A 20,947-nucleotide genomic window follows, 5' to 3' on the forward strand; every position below is an offset into this window, starting at 1 on the left:
CTCCGTTTGCGGCGTTGACTACTGTGGGCCATTATTCATCAAATCAAATGTTCGGAATCGCGGTCCAAGCAAGGCGTATATTGCAATTTTCGTCTGTTTCTCAACCAGAGCTGTACATATTGAATTGGTGAGCGATTTGACAACAACCGCATTTCTATCAGCACTTCGTCGCTTCGTAGCACGCAGAGGAATGGTGAAGGAGCTGCACTCAGATAACGCTACAACGTTTAAAGGAGCAGCAAATGAACTACATCGTATCTACAAAATGCTGAAGCAGAATGAGGAAGATCGTAAATCCATCTTCAATTGGTGTGCGGAGAACGGCATGATATGGCGTTTCATACCACCGCGAGCTCCCCACTTCGGCGGGCTCTGGGAAGCAGCGGTCAAGTCAGCGAAACATCATTTACTGCGAACCATAGGGACAACAAGTATAACCTACGAAAATATGCTTACATTGTTAACACAGATCGAATCCTGTTTAAACTCGCGACCCTTAGTTCCAATGTCAGAAGATCCGTGTGATCTTGAAGTGCTCACACCAGGCCATTTCCTCATCGGAGGTAACATGCAATCTGTTCCCGATATTGATTACACTAACATTGCGTCTAATCGTTTAAACGAGTATCAGTTAGTGCAACGCTATGTACGATCTATTTGGCAACGATGGCAAAGGGAATATACACAACAATTACAAGCACGATCGTCGTTCGGTAGCAGGTCAGTAGTTGAGCTTAAAGAAAATCAGTTAGTCCTTATACGAGAAGATAATGCTCATCCCACCGAGTGGCCAAAGGGGCGCATTGTTAAACTCCATCCCGGCAAGGACGACGTCATCCGTGTCGTCACTTTACGAACGGCACCTGACAAGTACATCGTGCGACCGACAGCACGACTAGCATTGTTACCTACTACCTCACCTGAATAATAATTCGAACACGTTTGTTTATTAATTACTCTAAAGAATTTCATTCTTGGTGGCCGGAATGTTCGAATTACGAAAATGTTTATAGGGTAGAAATGAATCATGATGAATTTGTAATGAACTCTAATTAATGCATAAGAATAAAGGACAATTGAATTCACACTCGCAAAGAAACCAGACGTATTACATCTATCGCTCTACAATCACGATATCACAACCAGTAAAATCTCTACACACCGTTTTACATGTTTTGAGTATTTGTCCATCGCACTTTTGTTTTTCCTTTGCTATGGGGAGTTGTTCATTAGTATTTACAAAAACAAAGGGTAGAAAATCGCTGTCACCGCTGTCAGCCGTCGTGAAGCACTCTGAGACGATGCAGGTGGGATCCCTCCTATACGTGTGCACACTTATCTTCGGACGTCCTCAATCGATGAACGTCTGTTTCGTGACGGGGGGGAAGGAGATGGTTAGGAAGGTGGGGGGGGGGGAAGCTGTGGGTTACAAAATAAATTAGATCTTTTCCAGCGGGATTAGCGGGGCAGGGGGAAGGGGCAAGGATAGAAGGGAGCAGGGTAGGTCACTGTTGGAAGGGCCACTCAGTACTCGTACGTGCCGAACACGTGTGCACCCCGACGCTGGGAAGTGGCGGACGAACCCGCCTCGATGGCAACCGGTCCATGGTAGAGCAATGGCGGTCTGGCCACTGCTGCCCGACGGAACTCGGACGGTGCGTACGATGGTTCGAACGGCACAAACTCCGTGTCCGGCTGATGCACGTACCGGTTGCGGAAGAAGTTCTGCGGTGCGCTACGTGTCAGTGGCTTAAGCGTCGGATTGAGCGCATCGTTTAGCGTCACATCGTACTCGTCGTCGTACAGCTGGTCTAGCGTCTTCACATTAACGACCTCCGGTTGCTGGGGAGCGGGTGAAGGCGGTGGTGGTGGAGCTTGCTGCTGATTACGCTTTCCCGTCACCGCTTGAGGCGTAGTGCTGCCATCGATATCGATACGAAACGGTGCCGGTTTCTCCGGTTCGGATGACTTGCCGCCCACGGTGGACGGTGGTTGCTTAGCGACACCAACCGGTTGAAGACCACGCGCTAGATACGGATTGCCTCCACGGCTCGGTAGAAACGGTCGTTTGGTAGAACGCATCGGACCGCGTGTCGTGCTGGTGCTAGCGCTTTCGGTCGATGGTGTATCGCGCTGTTGCTGGTGCTTCTTGGATTTGAAGTTCGCGTACAGATTCGCCTGTGGCCGAGCAATGACGGTTGGGCGTGATGGTGGTACGTCATAGTCGGCATCTTCCTCCTCATCGACAGTTTCCGGTAGCACGTTTCGGCTTGGTTTAGCGGGGCCCTGCTGCTGATGCTTCGTACTACCACGCGAACCCTTGGCAAGTTCCGAATTATCGCGGCTATTTATACGCTCCGTTTGTTCCGGTTTGCGTACGTTTCCCGGCACCGAGCGGAGAGGCAAATCTTCCTTCGCAATAATCACATCGTCGTAGTACACCACGTCGGAAGATGCGCTCGGCCTTGGTGGCTTGCCGTCCGCCTCCTTACGCTTATCATCGCGCCGAGCTGGAGGCAACTCCTCGTACTCATCGTAATACTCCGGATCCGAACCAGCGCCAGACGGTGCCGCCGTAGTGGACGCTTTCGAGGGCTTTCCATTCGCTGGATCCGAGCTGCCGTACGCGTACTTGCTCTTCTCCTTCAGCGGAACTGGCCGGTTAATGCGTGGTGCTGCCCGTGGACGATCGTAAATGCTCGAGCCGGATGGTTTCACCGTCACCACATCGTTCTGCTGCCGGCCCTTGTCCGATGCCCGACGGCCACCTGCTCCGTAGGATGATGGGGCCGGTGCGTCATAGTCATCTTCCTCCTCATCCTGATACCGTCGGTCATCGTACAGTGGACGCTTGGCCGGCACTTTTCGCTCGTCCACTACCGATCCTCGGCGGCTTTCCGCGTCCGCTGGAAACGAACGACGATCATCACCTACCGGACGCCGGTCGGTCGTTGGTCTTGGCAAGCGTCTGCGTTCGTTCATCATTGCTGGACGCTTTTCTTCCACCTCATCCACCGGCAGCGGACGCCGGCGATCGTCTGCCATCGGACGTCGACGCCGATCATCGTAGTATCGGCGATCATCATCTACCACCGGTCGTCGATCGGCACTGGTCCGGGTGCGTGTCTTCATTCGATACGGTCGACGATCCTCGTAATCTTCCTCATCCTCATCGCGATCACGTTCCCGCTCTCGGTAGCGTACCCGCTCGAACCGCTCGTCCTCCTCGTAATCATCGTACAGTGGTCGTCGGTTTCTTGGGCGATTCTTGCGTCGTCGATTGCGCTCCTCGTAGTAATCCTCCTCGTAGTCCTCATCGTAGTAGTAGTAGTCGACCTGCGGACGCCTTCTCCGGACCGGTTTGCGGAGTGGTTTCGGTCGCGAAGGAACCGTCGTCGGGGCGGCTGTGGTTGAAGTTGTCGGCGGAGGTTTCACCGTTGTTGTTGTGGTCGCCTTATACAGTGGCTCGTTTCTACAAAAGCAAACAAAAAGCAACCGCACTATTATTCTTGTACGAAAGCTCCCCCACTAGCGTGCCTCACTTACCGGAACCAGTATTTGGGCGAGTTCTTGCAGTCCACCTCCGACGCAAAATGGCAGATGAAGGTCTTCTGGTCGAAGGCCGTATAGTTGGCGCACAGGAAGTCGTACCGTATGCCGTGGATACAGTGATGGTACAGCTGAGGGAAAGACGGAAATCAAACCGTTAATAATACATTTCTGGTCAGTTTGTAGAGTGAACACGTACCTGACAGTTGTACTTGATCGAAGCGTAGAATCCATCGTGCAGCTTCGGATCGCACGTAAATCCAATGTCCTCCTCTGACGGTACCGAGTCCAGGAAGGGATAACTGGACAAATTGTATCTGCGGGAGGTTTGAAAGAACAGGAAGCCATTAACACGATACCTCTACTGGCAATAGACACATCTGTACGGTGTGCAACGTTGACTTACCCTTTCAATTCTCGAGGCAAATTTGGATCCCAGACATAATCGACCTGCGGTATGCCGGTAAGTGGAGCCTTTGTGACTACATCTTCACCTTGATCGACGGCCTAGAATCGGAAGAAAAAATGTGCAAACATTATTAACCAAACAATTACCTCCAATTTGGATATTTTCATGGGGTAATTAAATAATTTTGAAGCTTACTTAATGAAGCTATTATGATGTAAGATGTTTGAAATTATCGTAATAGATTTTATGCCAATCATTATGACTCAGTCCTGTACTTGGGCTTGATTCAATCAAGATTTAATAGAAATTTCAATCTCAAAAGACTAATCGAAAAATAGTACTTAAAGTGCCATATAGCATACTTTTAGGCATTTATAAATAGATTTTGAAATCAATTTATACTGTTTGTTGCTATTGATTTTGAAAGCTTAGTAATAAGTAGCATAACATGTACAGTGAATTCTCTTTTATCCGTTCATCTGTCAACCGGCCATCCCGTCCATCCGTGTGATTTCAAACTGACAGTTATTCTAGTGTTCCTATGGCAACCGAAACCCGTTTCCCTTTACGGCATGTATATCTTTCTTATTACATTATCGCACACCATTATCATTATCTCTGATCGGGCACATTATGTTTCTATTATTGCTTTTTCCAACGAACCATACCGAAACCATGCCGCTAATTACCGAAGGAATCATACGTTTGGCCACACAATTGGAACCGTTCACAGCGGAACGGCACACGTTACGAAACCGCCGTGGTCGAATCAAATGTAAAATCATCCTCACCACGATCTCTACATCACACACACACACATTCGTTTTCGCTCAACATTATCAACTGGCGGCAAATCTGCATCCCTGCCGTGAGTGGGGATAGCACGTTAATGACCAAAGAAATGGTCATTTCCCCCGTTTCTTGCTCGGTGGTGTCGGGCCGGTCGTGATGCATATCACCGGAAATGATCGTGTTGCACTGGAACGTTCCACTTCCGTCCCGGTGCAAAATGGAGTGAAGCAATGCGAGTGTCTTCGTTGAGCTCATCTTGCCTTTGATCTCGTTTCTTTCCCGTTCATGTTCCGATGCATGCTAATTATTTGCGTCTGATTTCATCTCCCGCTAGGGGAACTGTCTTTCTTTCAGTTTGCCAAATACGTAATCAGTGTGGCAAAAAGTAGGAAAGAAAGAAAACCGGCAAAAAACAAACACAGAACAGCACATTAAATGCACTTCCGAAGAGAAAAAGTGAAGCAACAGTAAAATGCCAGACGAAACGAAAAGGGGGAAAAACCGCTAACGAAATGAAGAAAAATTGCATACTCATCGATGATGAAAAATAAAGAGTGAAATTTCCCTTTCCTACGGTGTGCGGCTTGCTTGCCGGACATCACAGACCGGGCATCTTCGGCGATTAACGCCACCAGCAGCACGAATGCCAATGCCAATTTTGCATGCCGGTACAGTACAGGCGCAGGCCGTACGGGTTTCGGCATTATTATCGGAGCGATGCGCTATTACGGTGAGCTTTCTATCGAGCCCGGTGGGAGGCTTCACCGTGGCATGCCGTTTGCCCTGGGGAGGTTAATTAGTGCCGGTGTGCTGCTGGGATGGATGGAATGCGCGAGGGGCGAGTTTCGAGTTGTTAAGAATTATTCGATGCTGGGATCGGAGTTTTGGCCGGTTGTTGAACTGTTTCGTAACAGTGAGGCGTCTTGCTGTAACGAAGTTTATTTCAACACCATTTTCGTGCTTTTCATCACTTTCATGATCAGCTGCGGGAAGGTCTTGGACGATGAAACAGTGGCTCATGTGTCGGTCGTTTTCCATGGGAAACATAAGTTCCGTTTGGGGTTTAGGGAAATGCTATGTCGATCGAGTATTATTTGGGCTGTAAATAATTTCCCATACTAATCATTTCACATTGTTTAAAATTACTAATTACACGGCTAAGTAGATGAGTGTCAAAATCCATCCCATGAAGCCTCGTTTAAACGGCCATTCGGTTTATCCGTGTGCTTTTTAAAATGGCAGTTATTATAGACCCTTGAAGGTTGAAAGTTTAAACTGATTTGATCTGTTCCTCAAATTAAAAGAGACGAATGAAAAAAAAAGCAATTCTAAAATAAAAGACTAACATTTCCTGTGAGCTTTTTTTCTTGTAAGATTAAGTAGAAATGTTTGAGACTTTTTCATAATACATTTAGATTATTGAAACTCTTTTGAAAGTGTGCTTCTTGAAATTTCAATATCTGTGATGCAAATAAAGATAACCAAACGATAAATACCATCCACAATTTCGGTCCAGTTATCTCATCGACTGTTCACCGACGTTAATTGCCATGCAAAATTGCACCCCAAAAAGCCAACTGGGAAAGAATTTTAACTCGATTAATATACCCCAAAAAGGAAGCAAAAATCGTGAACTCCAAAAAATGCAAACCATCTCTCCCCGATTACCTAACCGTGTGAAAATATTATCTAAGCGCTTCGAAGTTTGTAAAGCTCTCCAAATTCTCCAAACACACTCATTCATTCGTCGAAGGTTTCTTTTGGTGTGCGTGACGAAAGTGTCATTTCTGGATTTAATTTTATTTCATTCGTGGCAGAAGTTCATTATCCATTCCGGGCGGGGCACCCGGGGATCGTGGTGGGATAATGGATTTTGTAATAAATCGAGAGAAATTAGTTCAAAAACGCAAGCGCCAGTTTACCAGTTGTCTGGTGAGTTGAGTCGATGAGTGCTCGATCGACACCCTTGCCCAGAGCTGTACACTTCCGCTTAATGCATGATCGATTGCCATTTTCAATAACGGTGATGGTGTTCGTTTCCATTCCACCCGATCAACATTCAGCTGGCATGATCGCTCGATTTCCACGTAGACGGTCAGGCGCTGGCATGAATTTCACTGTCCGTGCTCTCTGGCACGAAGCGTTCGTTCGAAATTTGATTCATTCACATTGGCGGCACATATTTTGCTCGGTGGGGTGGGCCGGTTCGTGGGACAGCCGAGCAGATGGTGCAGCCCTTCGGGTTGCCGTGGGTGAAATGCAATGACAGATAGCGATCGGTTTTTTTATACGAAGTGCGTGATATAATTGGGATCAGATTAGCGTTTTTTTCAGTGTGATGTGTTGGAATACAAATTTGATTTCATGTGTTGCATAAAGTCTGTTTTAGTTCCAGTGTATTAACCAATAAAATACAGTGGAGGTTTATGGATGTAATTCTAGTGTTTTATGAATTTCAAACGATGTTTTAATTGGTTATCGTATCTTAAGCGTTTTTCATCATCATAAATATTTTAAATCCATTTTCATTACTTGTTACAGATTCCAAATTTTCACACAAAAAAAAGTAAAATGAATGAAATAAGAAAACGATCGTAAGCCAGAATTATTAGAAATAAAAACAAATCAATTTATTAAGTTTTAACCTTATCAGCATAATAAAAATGTATTGAATTCAAAACAAGACAAAAATTAAACAAAAAATAAAACCAACAAATTTGATACACAAAATTATGTTTAAAACAAATATTAAACAAACAACGACCAGATCTAAATTTTGGTAACCATATCGACGAGTTTAAGCTCCTATTTCAAGATCAAGTTCACGATCGCTGTGGGCCCTTTTTGAAGCAACACAACACTGAAACCCTTTTTGTGACCCCTGTATGTGTGTGGTTTCCAAACAGACCCTGCTCGATGAATCACACTTCCCCAGGGGCTGAGGTCACCGGTTTAAGTTCCACTTCCGGTCCGTCTATATCAGCCACCAGCAGCAACAAAGTAACGTCCCAATGTCCCAATCGAATGCAAATGGCGTTGCTACTGGCACGATGCTACAACCGCTCGGTTGATAGTGGCATTTGTCGGTTTCGTGCACCATAAAAGGCCACCCAGCCAATGATGGGTGCCGTCCCAGGCACGTGCTCAACCCCCTGTATGTGTGTGTGTGCGTTTTGGAGAAAGGGGGTTTATGTTGCAATAGTTCGTGCTTTAACGAATCCTCCAGTGTCTTCGAAACGAATGTCCGTGATTAATTAACAATACGCTTCATAAGACCGTTAGGTCTCGGGTGAATAAAAAACGGGTTTAGAGGGTCGAACGAAACAAAAGGGCACCCTATCAGTGAACTTCAGTAGGCTAATCCACCTACCCATGGGACCTTTTCTGTCAGGTGCATCCCGTGGTGTGTTGTAAGGTGATTTTTAATAGGTTAAGGTTACTGTGCGTGTGTGTGCACACCTTTGCGTACAGTTCGGACCAGCTTACAGCACGATAACGTGCCAGTAAGGTAAGTATGTCATCGACACCAATTATCAGTCACGCAAGCGACTATCGGTTACAGGTCGCCCTCTGGCGGAAAGCGCTGGAAGTTAAATCGCTCACAGTGGTTCATTCAGCATCAGCTCAGTAGGCGGAAAAATGGTTTGACATTTAAAGCGACCAAGCAACATCAACAACGGTGCCGTGGGAGCAAGGGTGGTTGCTTGATTGTTATTTACCCAACGCCCTGCATGTGTGTGACTAGGTAGGTGTCGTTTGCTATCGGAACACTAAGAACACACTGTGGGGCTGTTTGCCTGTGTAACCTCATTTATTCTTTCCACACACGCAGCCAACATACCGGGTTATCTGATTGTAGCATTGCCGTGTTTGGCGGTAAGTTATATGTTCCTAACGCATGGTCTTGCCACGGTTACCGATACCTATCGCACACGCCACGGAATGAAAACGCAATGTGGCACCGTACACCGAAGAGTTACGCATGGTCCGGCTATGGTGCGAACGGAACGGTTGAACTTTGTAAAGTTCTACTTCCCAGCACCAGCAACACACCACCACCACAGTGCACAGTTGTGGCCTTTTCAGAACAGGTTTAAGAACTCGTCGCGTTCTTCCTCGTGCACGGTAGCCGAAACCGTTGAAAGGGTTTGCACCCCTAATGCACTCAAGTTTTGCAACCCACACACACAATAAGACAATGGGAATAAATCGTGTCTCTCCCTCCTTCCCTCGGATAGCCGGATAACGAATTTAGATTTATTTGTTTGTGGTTGGAAACATCCGAACGACTTGACTTAAACTATCCGAGAAAAAAAAAACAAATGCTGCCAATGCTGGCAGGTGAATGGTATCGTCGGAAACCGTCGTTCCGTTCCGTCAAGGCCGATTGCAATTAATTGCAACGTGGCACGTGAAACGTGATAGTCGAAATAATTAGCCGTGTTAGTTAGCGAACTTTTCGAGTGCTGTTTCGATGAAATATCGTGCCCAAAAGTGTGTACCAATTCGGTACGGGATGTTTCTTCACTGGGCTTTCAGCTGTAGTCAAACGCGTTCGGTTTATCGTCCAACAATAGAGCAGTAGTTGGAATGAATGAAGTCTCTTTTTATCGTGTGAACCTTATTGAATGGTACACGAGTTAAGGCACCAATTATTAGAGCTTAAAATCGTTTTAAGCGTTTTAATTGATGTCGTTTGGTTAAATATTTCTTTACGATTTACAATGGATGGACAAATTCATCATTTATTTATGGAAAAAATAAAATTTAAACTAAGGTTATAAATTAGAAGAACCAACTAAACATGGGAACAAAGAAAAAAAAGATCTGAAGAATATTCAAACAAAATTTGTAGAACACTGGTAAAATTTTAAAGCTAATTTGATGATGTACTGCAGCTCAGCTCAACATGAACGTCTTTTGCAGAACAAGGATACACGTTAAAAAGTGAAAGCAACAACTCTAGGCAGACTGAGGAATCGCATCAGAAATAGAGTTGCAAAAAATAAAATCCATCATGAAAGTCCTCAGAGGGCCGGCTAGTTTCTTCTTCTTCTGCTTTTCCCTTGGCTCTACAACCTCGAGAGGTCTCGGCATGCCATTTCTGGCTTTCTGTGACTTAATTAGACCCAGTCAGCCCTACGTACGGGGAGACGCGGTCAAGATGGGATTTGAAACCCGGTTCTGCCGTGAGAAGACCGGCGCCGTTATCGCCTCTGCCACCAGGTCTCCTGTATATATAAACTATAAACTTTAGATTCTAAATCTCTCAATAAGTACATAGTTTGTTCCGCTGCACAGCGCCATCTATGAAGAAATGGCTTTTTTACTTATATCCTTATATGCCACTTTTTTAGTGAACAAGTTGACCTATCGGCGCGCAACGAAGGCCCCATTCTTGAAGGTCTACAAGCATACCCACATGACCACATTTAATAAAGCGATGAAAATGTTACCGCGTCCAGCAACGTCACCGGTCGCAAATGCCAACCGCGCATCGAATACATTAATGCCACACAAGAAATAATCTCCAGTTTACCCCATAAAAAAAAGAAAACCATACCCGACCATACACACGCCGTCAAGAACCCAACGCCGCCAAAGAGCCAAAGAACCGATGCCCGCAAGCGATGGCAGGCTCGAGTCCGGTGACAGCATTTGCATCTTAATTATGCCATTACGACGCATTGTCCCGATAGTGGGGTTAGTGAACCGCCCCAAACGTCGGTCCACAAGATCGGTCGATCGGTTGAAGTCATGAGCGTGTGTGTGTGTTAGACAGCCATCCTCTTCACCAAACTCACCCGTTCCGATTGGCAGGTTTGTTTTAAAGGTTAAGTAATGCTACAATCGACATTTATTTGAATATACACTACCGCTGGTGGACAACTGTGACGCAGAATGTGTGTTTGTGTGTTTCTACCCTTTAGTCCCCCCTCCTTCATGTTTGTTCAACTTTGTGTGTGCGCGTTCGAAAAACCCTCACGTAGCCACCCATTATCCTCCTTTCTGCGAGACGGCCGTACGTTATGAGTTATAAATAATTGCTCATCCTTCAGCCCGTCGTCGGCCAACCCTTGCCAGCGATGGCAACTATTACGAGTGGTCTATTTAATTACCGATCGACGGACCGCACCACCACAAACACCTCAAGCAGCTGCTCGATGGGCTTTTGGTCAGGTGGTTGGTTATTTCGCTGTTGTGCTTCTATCGCCACTCAGCTTGCCATTTACCAAGCTAACAACCTGCCACACTGAGGCTGAAAGGTTTGCTTACTTTCCACGTCGCGTTTGCCGGGTTCTTATTACGCAAGGTGACTACCGCTCAGCCCGGGATTCGGTAATGGTTGGTGACGACGCGTAATGCTGCGTAGAAAACCCTCTCGATCCCGACCGATTGCAGCTTACCCCCCGGTGGCTCAAACCCGCTAAGCTAAGTGTGAACAAGAAATAAATCTTGCGCGTGCGAATCTCAAGCACTGCTGGATTGGCATTTTCCATTAATGGTTTATTTTTGTACACAAAGAGGGAAAGAGATGGGTGGTTCGTCGTCAGCGTTAAGCTTTACGACGGTGCCTTGCGACCGGGCGAAGTTGTTTACCGGGCAGGGGAAAATTAATCATCGCTATCATAATGGGGCGTGAGGATTTTAAATCCGCCATCTCGCTGGTTTACGATCATTGCGCTTGATGACGAAAATAGTAAGGGTAAGTATAATAATTTTTCATCGTTATTTAGGTTTATGATGGCTTAAGCTACAAAGCTTAAATTTATGGCTGTTATCTGTCAAACATTCGAGCAGTTTTCGAGAACATTCACAGCTGCTATAGGAATTATTCCATCTATGATGATAATTTATTTTAACAAAATATAACACAGAGTGATCAAATGGCAGAGACAGAAGCGGCGTCGGTCTCCACGCGGTTAAGGCACCTAAAACACCACATAGTGAGAAGTGACTATCCTGCTACGTGATATTAAGTCTACTAAGACTAGTCTCCTTAACGCAAGAGCGCTTACCACTGCCGAAGTCTACTTAGTCTACTAAGAGATTGTATAGGTTGTCCTCTTTTGGTTGTTAAGTTAAGAACAAGAATAAAAACACAATAAATAAGACTACTAATGCTCCTAAGACTACCAAGTCTTCTTCTCCCGCTGTGGCAATGCAACTTCGAGAGATCATCCTCGGCCTGCCATTTCTGGCTTCCTATGACATGGTTTTATTCGTAGCTGGATAGTCAGCCCTGCGTAAGAGGAGGCAGTCTTATTATTTGGACAAACCAAAAGGAAGACTGGAGAGAAATATGTCAGTACTTCTATTGCTGAAATCATATTTTTAAAATGTTTCAACATTTGTGCAACTCTTCATGTAGATTGGTTACTTGGTATTGAGCAGAGTCAAGCAAGTAAGACACAGCACAGGTCTACCTAGTAATCGTCCATTTCATTTAGAGCAGTGTCCTCATTGGTCTTCTAATAAGAAACTCTGTTAGTTCAACCATATTTAACATCAAATTACAAGCATCCAAAATACTTAAGGTTTCGAGCAGGTACTCGAATTATTCTAGTCTCCAATCTTCAAATAGGTTATGTTAGTTCAGACCCTAAAATAAGTAAGGCTTTAAAGTTCAGTGAGATTAAGTGAGACTCGACGCTTGGTTGACTATAACAAAGATTGAAATTTCAATATTTTTAAACTATATTTTTACCTAATCAAGGACTAAAATTTGTTAGAAAACAAACTATAATTTACTACCGAAGACGATGACGACCATAACCCACTCTCAGCACGATACAATGTTGCAGCAGTGTTACAATTCTTAACGCCCGGTTTACTGTAACGCTCGGAATGTTCATTGAACTCGATACGGGGAAAAAACGCATCTTACATAAAAATACACTTTGTTAATTCCTGACTCGCGTTTTTGTTTTCTGTTCTCTACCCATGGTATACTACTATGCTTCGTTTTTTTTAAACACCATTTTCCATTTTCCACTTCCTTCATCAGCAAAACACTTGACCGGTTGCGGGCTCGGACACCAATTACAATGAATGCCGTTTGGCCGACGAGTGGTTCCATAATTTGTTCAAATTGCAACCACAAACAGACGCAAAAACCGCCACACCAACTGGGCCGGACAGTGTTCGTGCTACTTCGTACCTTGTAATGGAAAATTACAACAGCACTTGGTTTGCAGACCGCTGCTGTTGCTGTTGCTGCTGGACATAGGACACAGAACGCAACCGCGAAGGACATAGTTTCTGTAGCAAAAGACGGAACCGAGCGCGGTTTGCACCGTTAATTAACACCCAATTAGAGGCCAACTCCGGTTGCGGTCATACGCCGCACGATCCGCACGGATTGGTTTCACTTTTCGACGAACCGAGCCTTTTGGGATGACCTAATTCACGCTGCTGATATGGCATTGGCACAGATTTAGTGCATACGGTTTTGGTGGTTTGTTTGTTTGTTTGTTTGATGGCGTAGTTCTTATGTAGCCGTGACTTTAGATAAGAGTGCCAATAATGCCAAATCGATTGGTTGTTTGTGTGTGCTTTTCTCTTCTCCGTTGGAGCTGCAGCCTCGGAAGGTTACTTGCCCTTCCATTGTTGGCTCCCTTGACTTTATATTTGTTGAGTTCTGAAGGAGCTGAAGGTCCGGATGGAATTTGATAAAACGTTGATTAAGTGTTGATAGCCTGTAAGGCATAGAATACTAGCATAATCCTTTTCGATCATAAGCGCCATCTGTTAGACAAACATACATTTTTAATTCAATTTAAATCGAACCAATGAACATTTTCCACTGCTCTGAAATACAGCAGATCAGTTTAAATGACGCATCAATTTCTACACGTGTACCCCTACTAACCTACTCCCGAATCCGACCACTTTCCGGTTTTCGGTTTGCCAAACATTTCGAAAAAATAAACCAAAAACCCTTTTAAACGCTTGCATTCACCATCCAGTTATACATGCAACTCTTCTTCGCTCACTTCAGTTCCACGATCGTCGTCGAACTGACAACCGGACAACAACCTTTTGTTGGGTGCGGTTTGCCCTTTTCACATCGCATCGACCGGTTTGTGACCCGGCGAGCAGTTTGATTATGAATGAACGCGCGAGACGAGCCCGGTTTTAACCTCAAGGGAGATCCTCTGTCTCAGTGTCTGCGAAAGGAAACATGCACACACAAAAAACCCACCCCAAACGTAGATGGGCTGGATTGGTTGGATTGGTGCGAGTGTGACACCACCATCGCTGGAACCGCGCAGCGGGAACCATATTACATCACCGTAGTGGATGTTTCATCAGTGTCACCGTCTTGGACTAGTTTTGAGATGAAACCGGGAAACGACGCTGAACAAAATTCCACCGCTGGTTAGTCTTTTTGGGGACTTTCTGGCTTCGGTGCCACGGTTGCTTCATCGAGGAAAGATTGAACCACCGGGCGAGGGTGGTGTGGATGCACTTTTTCTGCCCCCAAAAGCTGCCAAAAGTCAACAACAGCTGTGGCCGGCGGTTTCATTATCACATCACCGATACCGAAAGTGAGAGTTTTCCGTGAAGCGTTCGTGTGGATAATCTGTTTTTTTGTGCGATGCGGTCTTTGCAGTCTATCAGGTGGTCTGGCTGGCGGATGTTTGCTAATTGAGGACTAGTGTTAAGTTGTTGTTGTTGTTTGTAAAGTTTTGAGAGACTTTGGGACTAGTGTTAAGTGGTTTTAAATTATTTTTTGGCTGATTTTTTGGATACCTTCTGGAATTTTGGACACTAATGTAAAGTGTCTACTAACATGTCATTCCTTCATAATATGAATCAAACCATAAAAGCAATTTCCAGCAGAGGGCGCAACCATCTCTAGTAGGAGATATCTTAAGCAGAAGGTCCTGGCTGCTAAGAAATGATTAAGCAGACGCTCCTTGAATCGATTATTTTTCCTTTAAAGGATTTAAAAAAAAACATTTGATTGAACCTGCGATCAGTTTCTTCCTTCATGGTAAGAATCAAAACAATCAAATGCCAGCAGAGGGCGCAATCGTCATCAGAAGGATCTTTACGCCTTATATGAACAGGACTCTAGATTCATTGTTGTTTAACATCAATCACTAGTATTAATCAATCATTTTTTGTGCAAAATATCACGTACTCCATAGAAACATCAGATGGGGCACAAAAAATCCATTACCAATCCATTACCACATCCAATCACAAATTCAATTTCGTGTTCCATATGTGCAGCCTTTCGTCAGATGCTGTTCAACCATCTGAAAGGCAATTTTTTCCAGGACACATCTGTTCAATCGCAATCGTCTCGGGAACGATCTGGGCTTACGCTTAGCCTGTTGTCAACCCTACTGCACGAGTGACACATTTTTGCCACCGCCGGTGGTAGGATGGCATCCAAATCGGGGCCACCTCATCGGCCTCAGGAAAAAAAGGGCAACTCACCGCCCACAACTCGGTGGCACCAATTCGGTGGCATACGGTACGCAAGCCTCACAGCGAAAGCGAAAGGCTAACCGCTCATATTACACCTACCACACGTATTCCCAACCCTTGCCGGAGGCCCTTGACACAGGGACAGGCAGTTTCACAATCTGGACAGGAAAAGGGCAGACACAAAAGCACAACAACCACAAAACCCATCACTTTTCTGGTCGTCTGGTGACCGATTAACGCGTGTGTTGCGCAAATGGTGCAATTCCCATTCCATTACTCGGTTCGAGCGATTCTTAACAAAGCACCAGAAGCCTCTGCCACCATGCCACTCGTAACTCACCGGTCACCGGTCACAAAACATGCACCGGTTGGTGTGTGCTTTATGGCTAAGGGTTTCCGCAAACTGTCTGTGTGTGTGTGTCGATGTGGAGCATATGGTGTTATGCTTATTACATAAATCGCTTCCACAAACCGTTGAAAGAAGGCAGCTCGAGCTGGCCACAACTGGTGGAAGCAATGCTAAAACCGATCGGACTGCATAATTGGGGCCATATAACGCCTGCAAACGCACAGCACCTTACCAGGCCATTTGCATTGATTGATTAGAAACCTTTTGCATGCACGAGCATAATAGCTATCGGGTGAAACTGCTCCGCTTAATGTAGCTAAACCATAAACGTACGGAACCTACCTCATCTTCTGCTTCGGCAGATTCTTCTGTCGTCGATGTGGCGGCGGTCGTTGTGCTGGTGGTCGTGGTCGTCGACGAGGTGGCCGGACCGCGTCCGAAGATCAGCGACGTTGCCTTCAAACCGTCCACTCGGACCATCAGCGCTATTATGACTGGAAAGAGTGAAGCCGGAAATGGATTAGAAGGGTTGTGCGGGAAACGGTGTCCTAGTGCGTCAAGGTGCGACCGTTGGATTTTGGATGGTGTTTTAGGGTAAATCCTTGTAGATGGAATTTAATTACTGCTTTTCGATAGAACTTGTTCGGACCGGTGTTTTGAAGGTGATCATGCAGTGAAACTAGTCTTAGAATGGACTGAAAGAAATATCTTTCATTGCTCTTTTAGCTTATGATTGGTTAATTGATATTGCATAGTTCTAGGCGTTCTAGGCGCACCAGAAATATTGTTCTAAATCTCAAACGACCGTAACTTTGATATTGCATAAATACAGGCACCAAAAATTTCGAATAACGTAAAATTATGTTTTGATTAAAGAAAAAACAACATATAGGAGCTATCCGGAATGAAACCAGATGATTTAAATATTAAACTAATTTCCGATTACATTCTTCGATAAGGCAAACTGAAGGTGATGATAAACGTGGAGGACTTTTGGAATGTGTTAACGAGCTATAGGAATAAATACATCACTAATCAACTTACCCGCAAACAGTAGCAGCCATCGTCGAATCTTTTTCATAGTGTTTTCCCCTGCAACGAAACAGTTCAAACAAGCAGAAATGAGAAAATGAGCACGGGTGGTGTATCGCTTTACACGCTAGAGAGTATATGAATGTTAAAGATTGACAAATACGATCATGTTAAAGGCAAGGCGAAAGATCATCCACGGTTGAGCAACTTCGATAAGCTCGTTCTTTTAATCGCTCCATCTTTCTCTCTCTCTCCCTCATGCTCGCGTGGCAATCAGAAGCGGCTTCCCAACCCACCCGAACCGATCGGATGACCTTGACGGTACCAATATGTGTACAATGGTTCGCAAATTAAGCACAACGAATCACCGCGCCTGATGTCGCTTGCAACACACGCTGCAAACGCTGCAACAGATGCTGCAACGGTGATCAATGTGCTTCTCGCGATGATGATCGAGCCGGACAAGATAATGGTGCTCGGGCCGGGCAGACGCATCAATCCAATCCATAACCTCAGTTGGCTTCTTCATCCAACGGCGGATTCGCCAGGTTGGGTGAATGGAGTCGGGTGGGGAAATTGTTGCAGCGATCGTGAAGGATGGATGGTTTGATAAGCATGAGTGATGTGATTACACACGATCATACTCGAAACCCCCGTCGATCGACCGATCGAGCTGATGTGCGAGAGGTGAGAAAGCTGTCTCACGTCCGTTCATTGCCACGGAAGGTGAAGATTAATGGAAAATCGAAGCTGCTCGAAGCTGGTGGCCGTTCAAATGTCGAGATATGGTTAGCATTAACCATGGATGATGACGTGCAAATGATAGTCTTTATGATTTAGCTGCTCGATGGACCTTCAAAGTTATAATTTTTAAACAAAACAATTTGATAATTTGGGAGAACTTTTTAATTTCAAATCAAAGTAAATTGTGGAAACATTAAGTAAAAATTTAATTCAATCCATCTTCGTTATTCATAGCAATATTACATCAAATATAATAAAGCCACAAGCATTGCGAGCTTCGCCCATGTTGCCCAGTAAATTACTCAGCAAATGCCGTCACCCTTCTTCGCGTGACATTTATCGGAGGGCAATCCCAAAATGATCACCCACATTACATTACCATCTGTAACACCGACACTCATAATTCAACCACTCCAAAGCTACAGCCCTCAAATGCGTTCCCCCCCACGCGGAAGTCATCGGACGGACGGACGTATCGGTCTCAATCTGTGAGGCACATACCGCTTCGCTGTCGACGATCCAAACGACAGACTAGCAAATGGCAACACGGAAACGACACCGAACCGTCAGCCGTCGTGGTGGCATAATCATCAGACAACCACGCCACACATCGGACAATCACTTCCTTGCCCCAGCGGACAAATGGCGCTTTGGTGTTCTTTCACTGCATGCTTTTATGTGCTGGTGTGCGAAGAAACCGTCAAGAATCGGTAGTGATTCCTTTGTGGCTGGTACAACGATAACTTTTAACCGGTCATTAACTTGACAGCTATAGTGGTTCGCTCGCTGCGTGGACCACTGCAAAACAGAAGCGAACATGACGACAAACGAGCATAGCTTTTGTACGCGCCATAGCCGTAGCCGTAGTACCGGACCAACTTCTTGAACGTCTTTGCACCAACTCTACCAACGGCACTGCGAGACCAGACACAATAGAACTGTAAGGCTGGCTGTAATTTACCCTGCCTCTGCCTCGAGCGTTTTTATTAACATCTTGACGCACTGCCAGCATCCGAAGAAGGCAAGCGTTTTTCCTTTCCAGCTAAGTCATGCTCCATTGCTGCTTATCTTCATTGTGCACGCTCGGTCCCAGACTGGGTTGCCATAAAACAAGCGGTGGAACGGTGAGCCCCATGAGAAATCACACACCACCCGGTGACAATGCTCAATGGCACCATGTTCTGGGCGGGAGTGGCCTCCTGCCACCGGAAACCTGGTACCGTGCAAAAAGCTTTATAACTTCATTTCGAGACTATGTAAATGTCATTGGCTGCCGGTCGTGATCGGATGGTGGATAAAAGCAACAAGTATCGGGCATGTATCGCCCGGGTGTTTGAGTAACCGAAGGTCATAGCGTACTAGGTTTAGAAAGACAGGCAAACTGTTGCAATAATTCTGCAATTAAAAATTAAAAACAAAAACAGCACTATACAAAATAAAGAATACGATCGATTAAATGTGGGTTCGTCGCTTGAAGAGGCCGTTGAAGTCTTTTGTGTTCATACAAACTAAACTAAACCTAATTTAGTAAATTGTGAAGCTAATACAGGAAAAGGGTTTCCAACAGAAAATAAAATACTACAGTTCTTTTAATTTAAATTCATCGATCGATCGATGCTGCCCGCTAAAAATGTGCCTTGAAGGACCATTGATTTTTCTAAATAACAACTATGATCATGTTTTGTGAGAGTAAGCAACCGAAAGACATGTGGAACAGTACAAAAGGAATAGTTTGATATAAATAACTTTAACAAATTGGATCTTTAATCGTTGATTGAAGTTCGCTCACTCCTTAAAAAATAACATTGAAAACTCCTTAAACGAAGGACTTGAGTTACACTTCAGGAACAACCACTATAACCAAGTATCGGGTGTGTAAATAAGCAAATTATTACTAAGCTTTTTTATAATAAAGTTTGCTGTTAAAAATTTATATTTAAAAATTTTGATTGATAGATTGCGGGTTCGTTGCTTAAAAAAGGCGTTGAAGTCTTTTATTTTAAGCTGACTGAAAAATGGCTCAAAAATTTAAAAAAATAGTTAAATCTACTTTATAACAGTTTTTTACTTCTACTACCTTCCAAATCTATTTAATCACTATTATTAAAATAAAATCACTGCTAATTGTAGTGATTTGCAGATTTTCCTGCTCAACACAAGTCGCACTTTTAATGCACTGCGAGGGATCCACTAGGAGCGGGTTCTCACTTGCAGAAAAAAAATGCACACACACACAAACACGTTACACCCGTCCAAAACCGAACAAGAACCAGTCCCAACCGTCAGGACCCGGTTTGCCAGCTATCAACATGCTTACCCGACCCGACACTGGACGTCCTTCACAGTGCAAAAACATTCACTTTTCCTGGCCCGGCTGACTGCTGCAAACCCGCCCGGGTGGTTGTTGGAAGTTATTGCCGTTTCTATTTGTTTGCTTGTTGCTTTTACTTGCACCACGCACCAAACTGGATAGTGTCACATCGAGTGCACACAAAGGTGTGCAGTCGAACAAACCGACCAGATGAAAAAAAAAACACGTCAACGCTTTTCCGAACCCACCAGCCTGCTTGGATGTGTTTATTTTTCTTAATTATTTTTCATGCTGCGCGCGCCCGTGTATGTGTTTCCACTGAGTTTGGTTTTGTTTCACTCAACCGAGGTGGAATGGGAATTTTCTTACGGGCAGTGCGACGGTCCCATAAGCTACCAACAGACCAACGCCACGCAATGGGGCGATAAAAGCACGAGGTGCCATTTGGCAGCCGAGTTCGGTGCACTATTTCAATGGTGGCGTGTGCATGGGAAATGGTTTACCTTGGAACATACGAGCCATGCGTACGGTTCCGTTCGTTATGGTGTGGAAACTGAAACCGGCCGAAAGTTGTTTGTTTCAGTGGCGTATGTAAGTGGTGCGACTTGCAGGCCGGGTCTCAGCACAGCCATCGATTGTGGACACGGTGATAAATGCGATGAAATGTGTTAACCAAGCGCATAAAGTAGTGTTTCTGGGGGGGAGGCTTAATAGAAAAGCGAAATCTGATAGTAAAGATCCAGCGGATAAGATAATGACAAAGTTATAATATTTTTTCAGTATTCACGAGCTAAAATCAATTCGATACGATTTCGATAGGGAGCTCAATTTTATTGGGGCGTTAGAGGGTTCATCGCTTACGATGAGCATTTAGGTCTTTTGGTTTTATTAGAATAGCAGAAGGTAAAATCGGTCCAGATGGAACCAGGAACCAGACAAAAACCAAACAAATGATTTGATCGAATGATATGGGGGGTTCGTCGCTTGAAAAAGTCGTTGAAGTCTTTTGTTTTAAATTGACTATAAAATCGCAGCAATATTGCCTAAAATAAAGGAAAAAACACTTTTTACTGATTTTTGCTCCCATTCAAAAACAAAAACCAGTAAATAAAAAAAAAGTCTTACAAGATATGGCCAGGCCTTCCGTTCTATTAGAATAAAACAAAATGTGTTGCACAGATTGCAACACGCCACCCAAGAATACAATGAAACAATGAAGATCAATCACATGGACGATCGCATCGTTTTCTGAACCGTTCATTAATAGAACCCGGTCGTTGCATAACTTTCCCCTTCAAGATTTGCGTAGGCTGAAGAA

The 20,947-nt window shown here is 44.8% G+C and overlaps 1 protein-coding gene and 1 long non-coding RNA gene across 2 annotated transcripts in view; one reads left to right on the plus strand and one right to left on the minus strand.

The window, feature by feature from the left end:
- Nucleotides 1-1,165: 1,165 nt before the first annotated feature.
- LOC118512213 (serine/arginine repetitive matrix protein 1) overlaps nt 1,166-20,947 on the minus strand; it is a 39,004-nt gene continuing 19,222 nt past the window's right edge. The window contains exons 3-8 of the mRNA XM_036056328.1: nt 16,587-16,634; nt 15,885-16,036; nt 3,956-4,056; nt 3,749-3,866; nt 3,547-3,680; nt 1,166-3,472 (exon numbers count right to left, since the gene is read on the minus strand). Coding sequence (XP_035912221.1) covers nt 1,525-3,472; nt 3,547-3,680; nt 3,749-3,866; nt 3,956-4,056; nt 15,885-16,036; nt 16,587-16,623 — 2,490 coding nt within the window. The 5' untranslated portion in view covers nt 16,624-16,634 and the 3' untranslated portion in view covers nt 1,166-1,524. The remainder of the gene's footprint in view (nt 3,473-3,546; nt 3,681-3,748; nt 3,867-3,955; nt 4,057-15,884; nt 16,037-16,586; nt 16,635-20,947) is intronic.
- On the plus strand, nt 8,396-9,602 carry LOC118512214. The gene is made up of 2 exons (XR_004906255.1): nt 8,396-8,495; nt 8,583-9,602. It is a non-coding gene; the product is annotated as an uncharacterized LOC118512214 (long non-coding RNA).

Source organism: Anopheles stephensi, chromosome 3 (genome assembly GCF_013141755.1).
Source record: "Anopheles stephensi strain Indian chromosome 3, UCI_ANSTEP_V1.0, whole genome shotgun sequence".
NCBI classification, from domain to species: domain Eukaryota; kingdom Metazoa; phylum Arthropoda; class Insecta; order Diptera; family Culicidae; genus Anopheles; species Anopheles stephensi.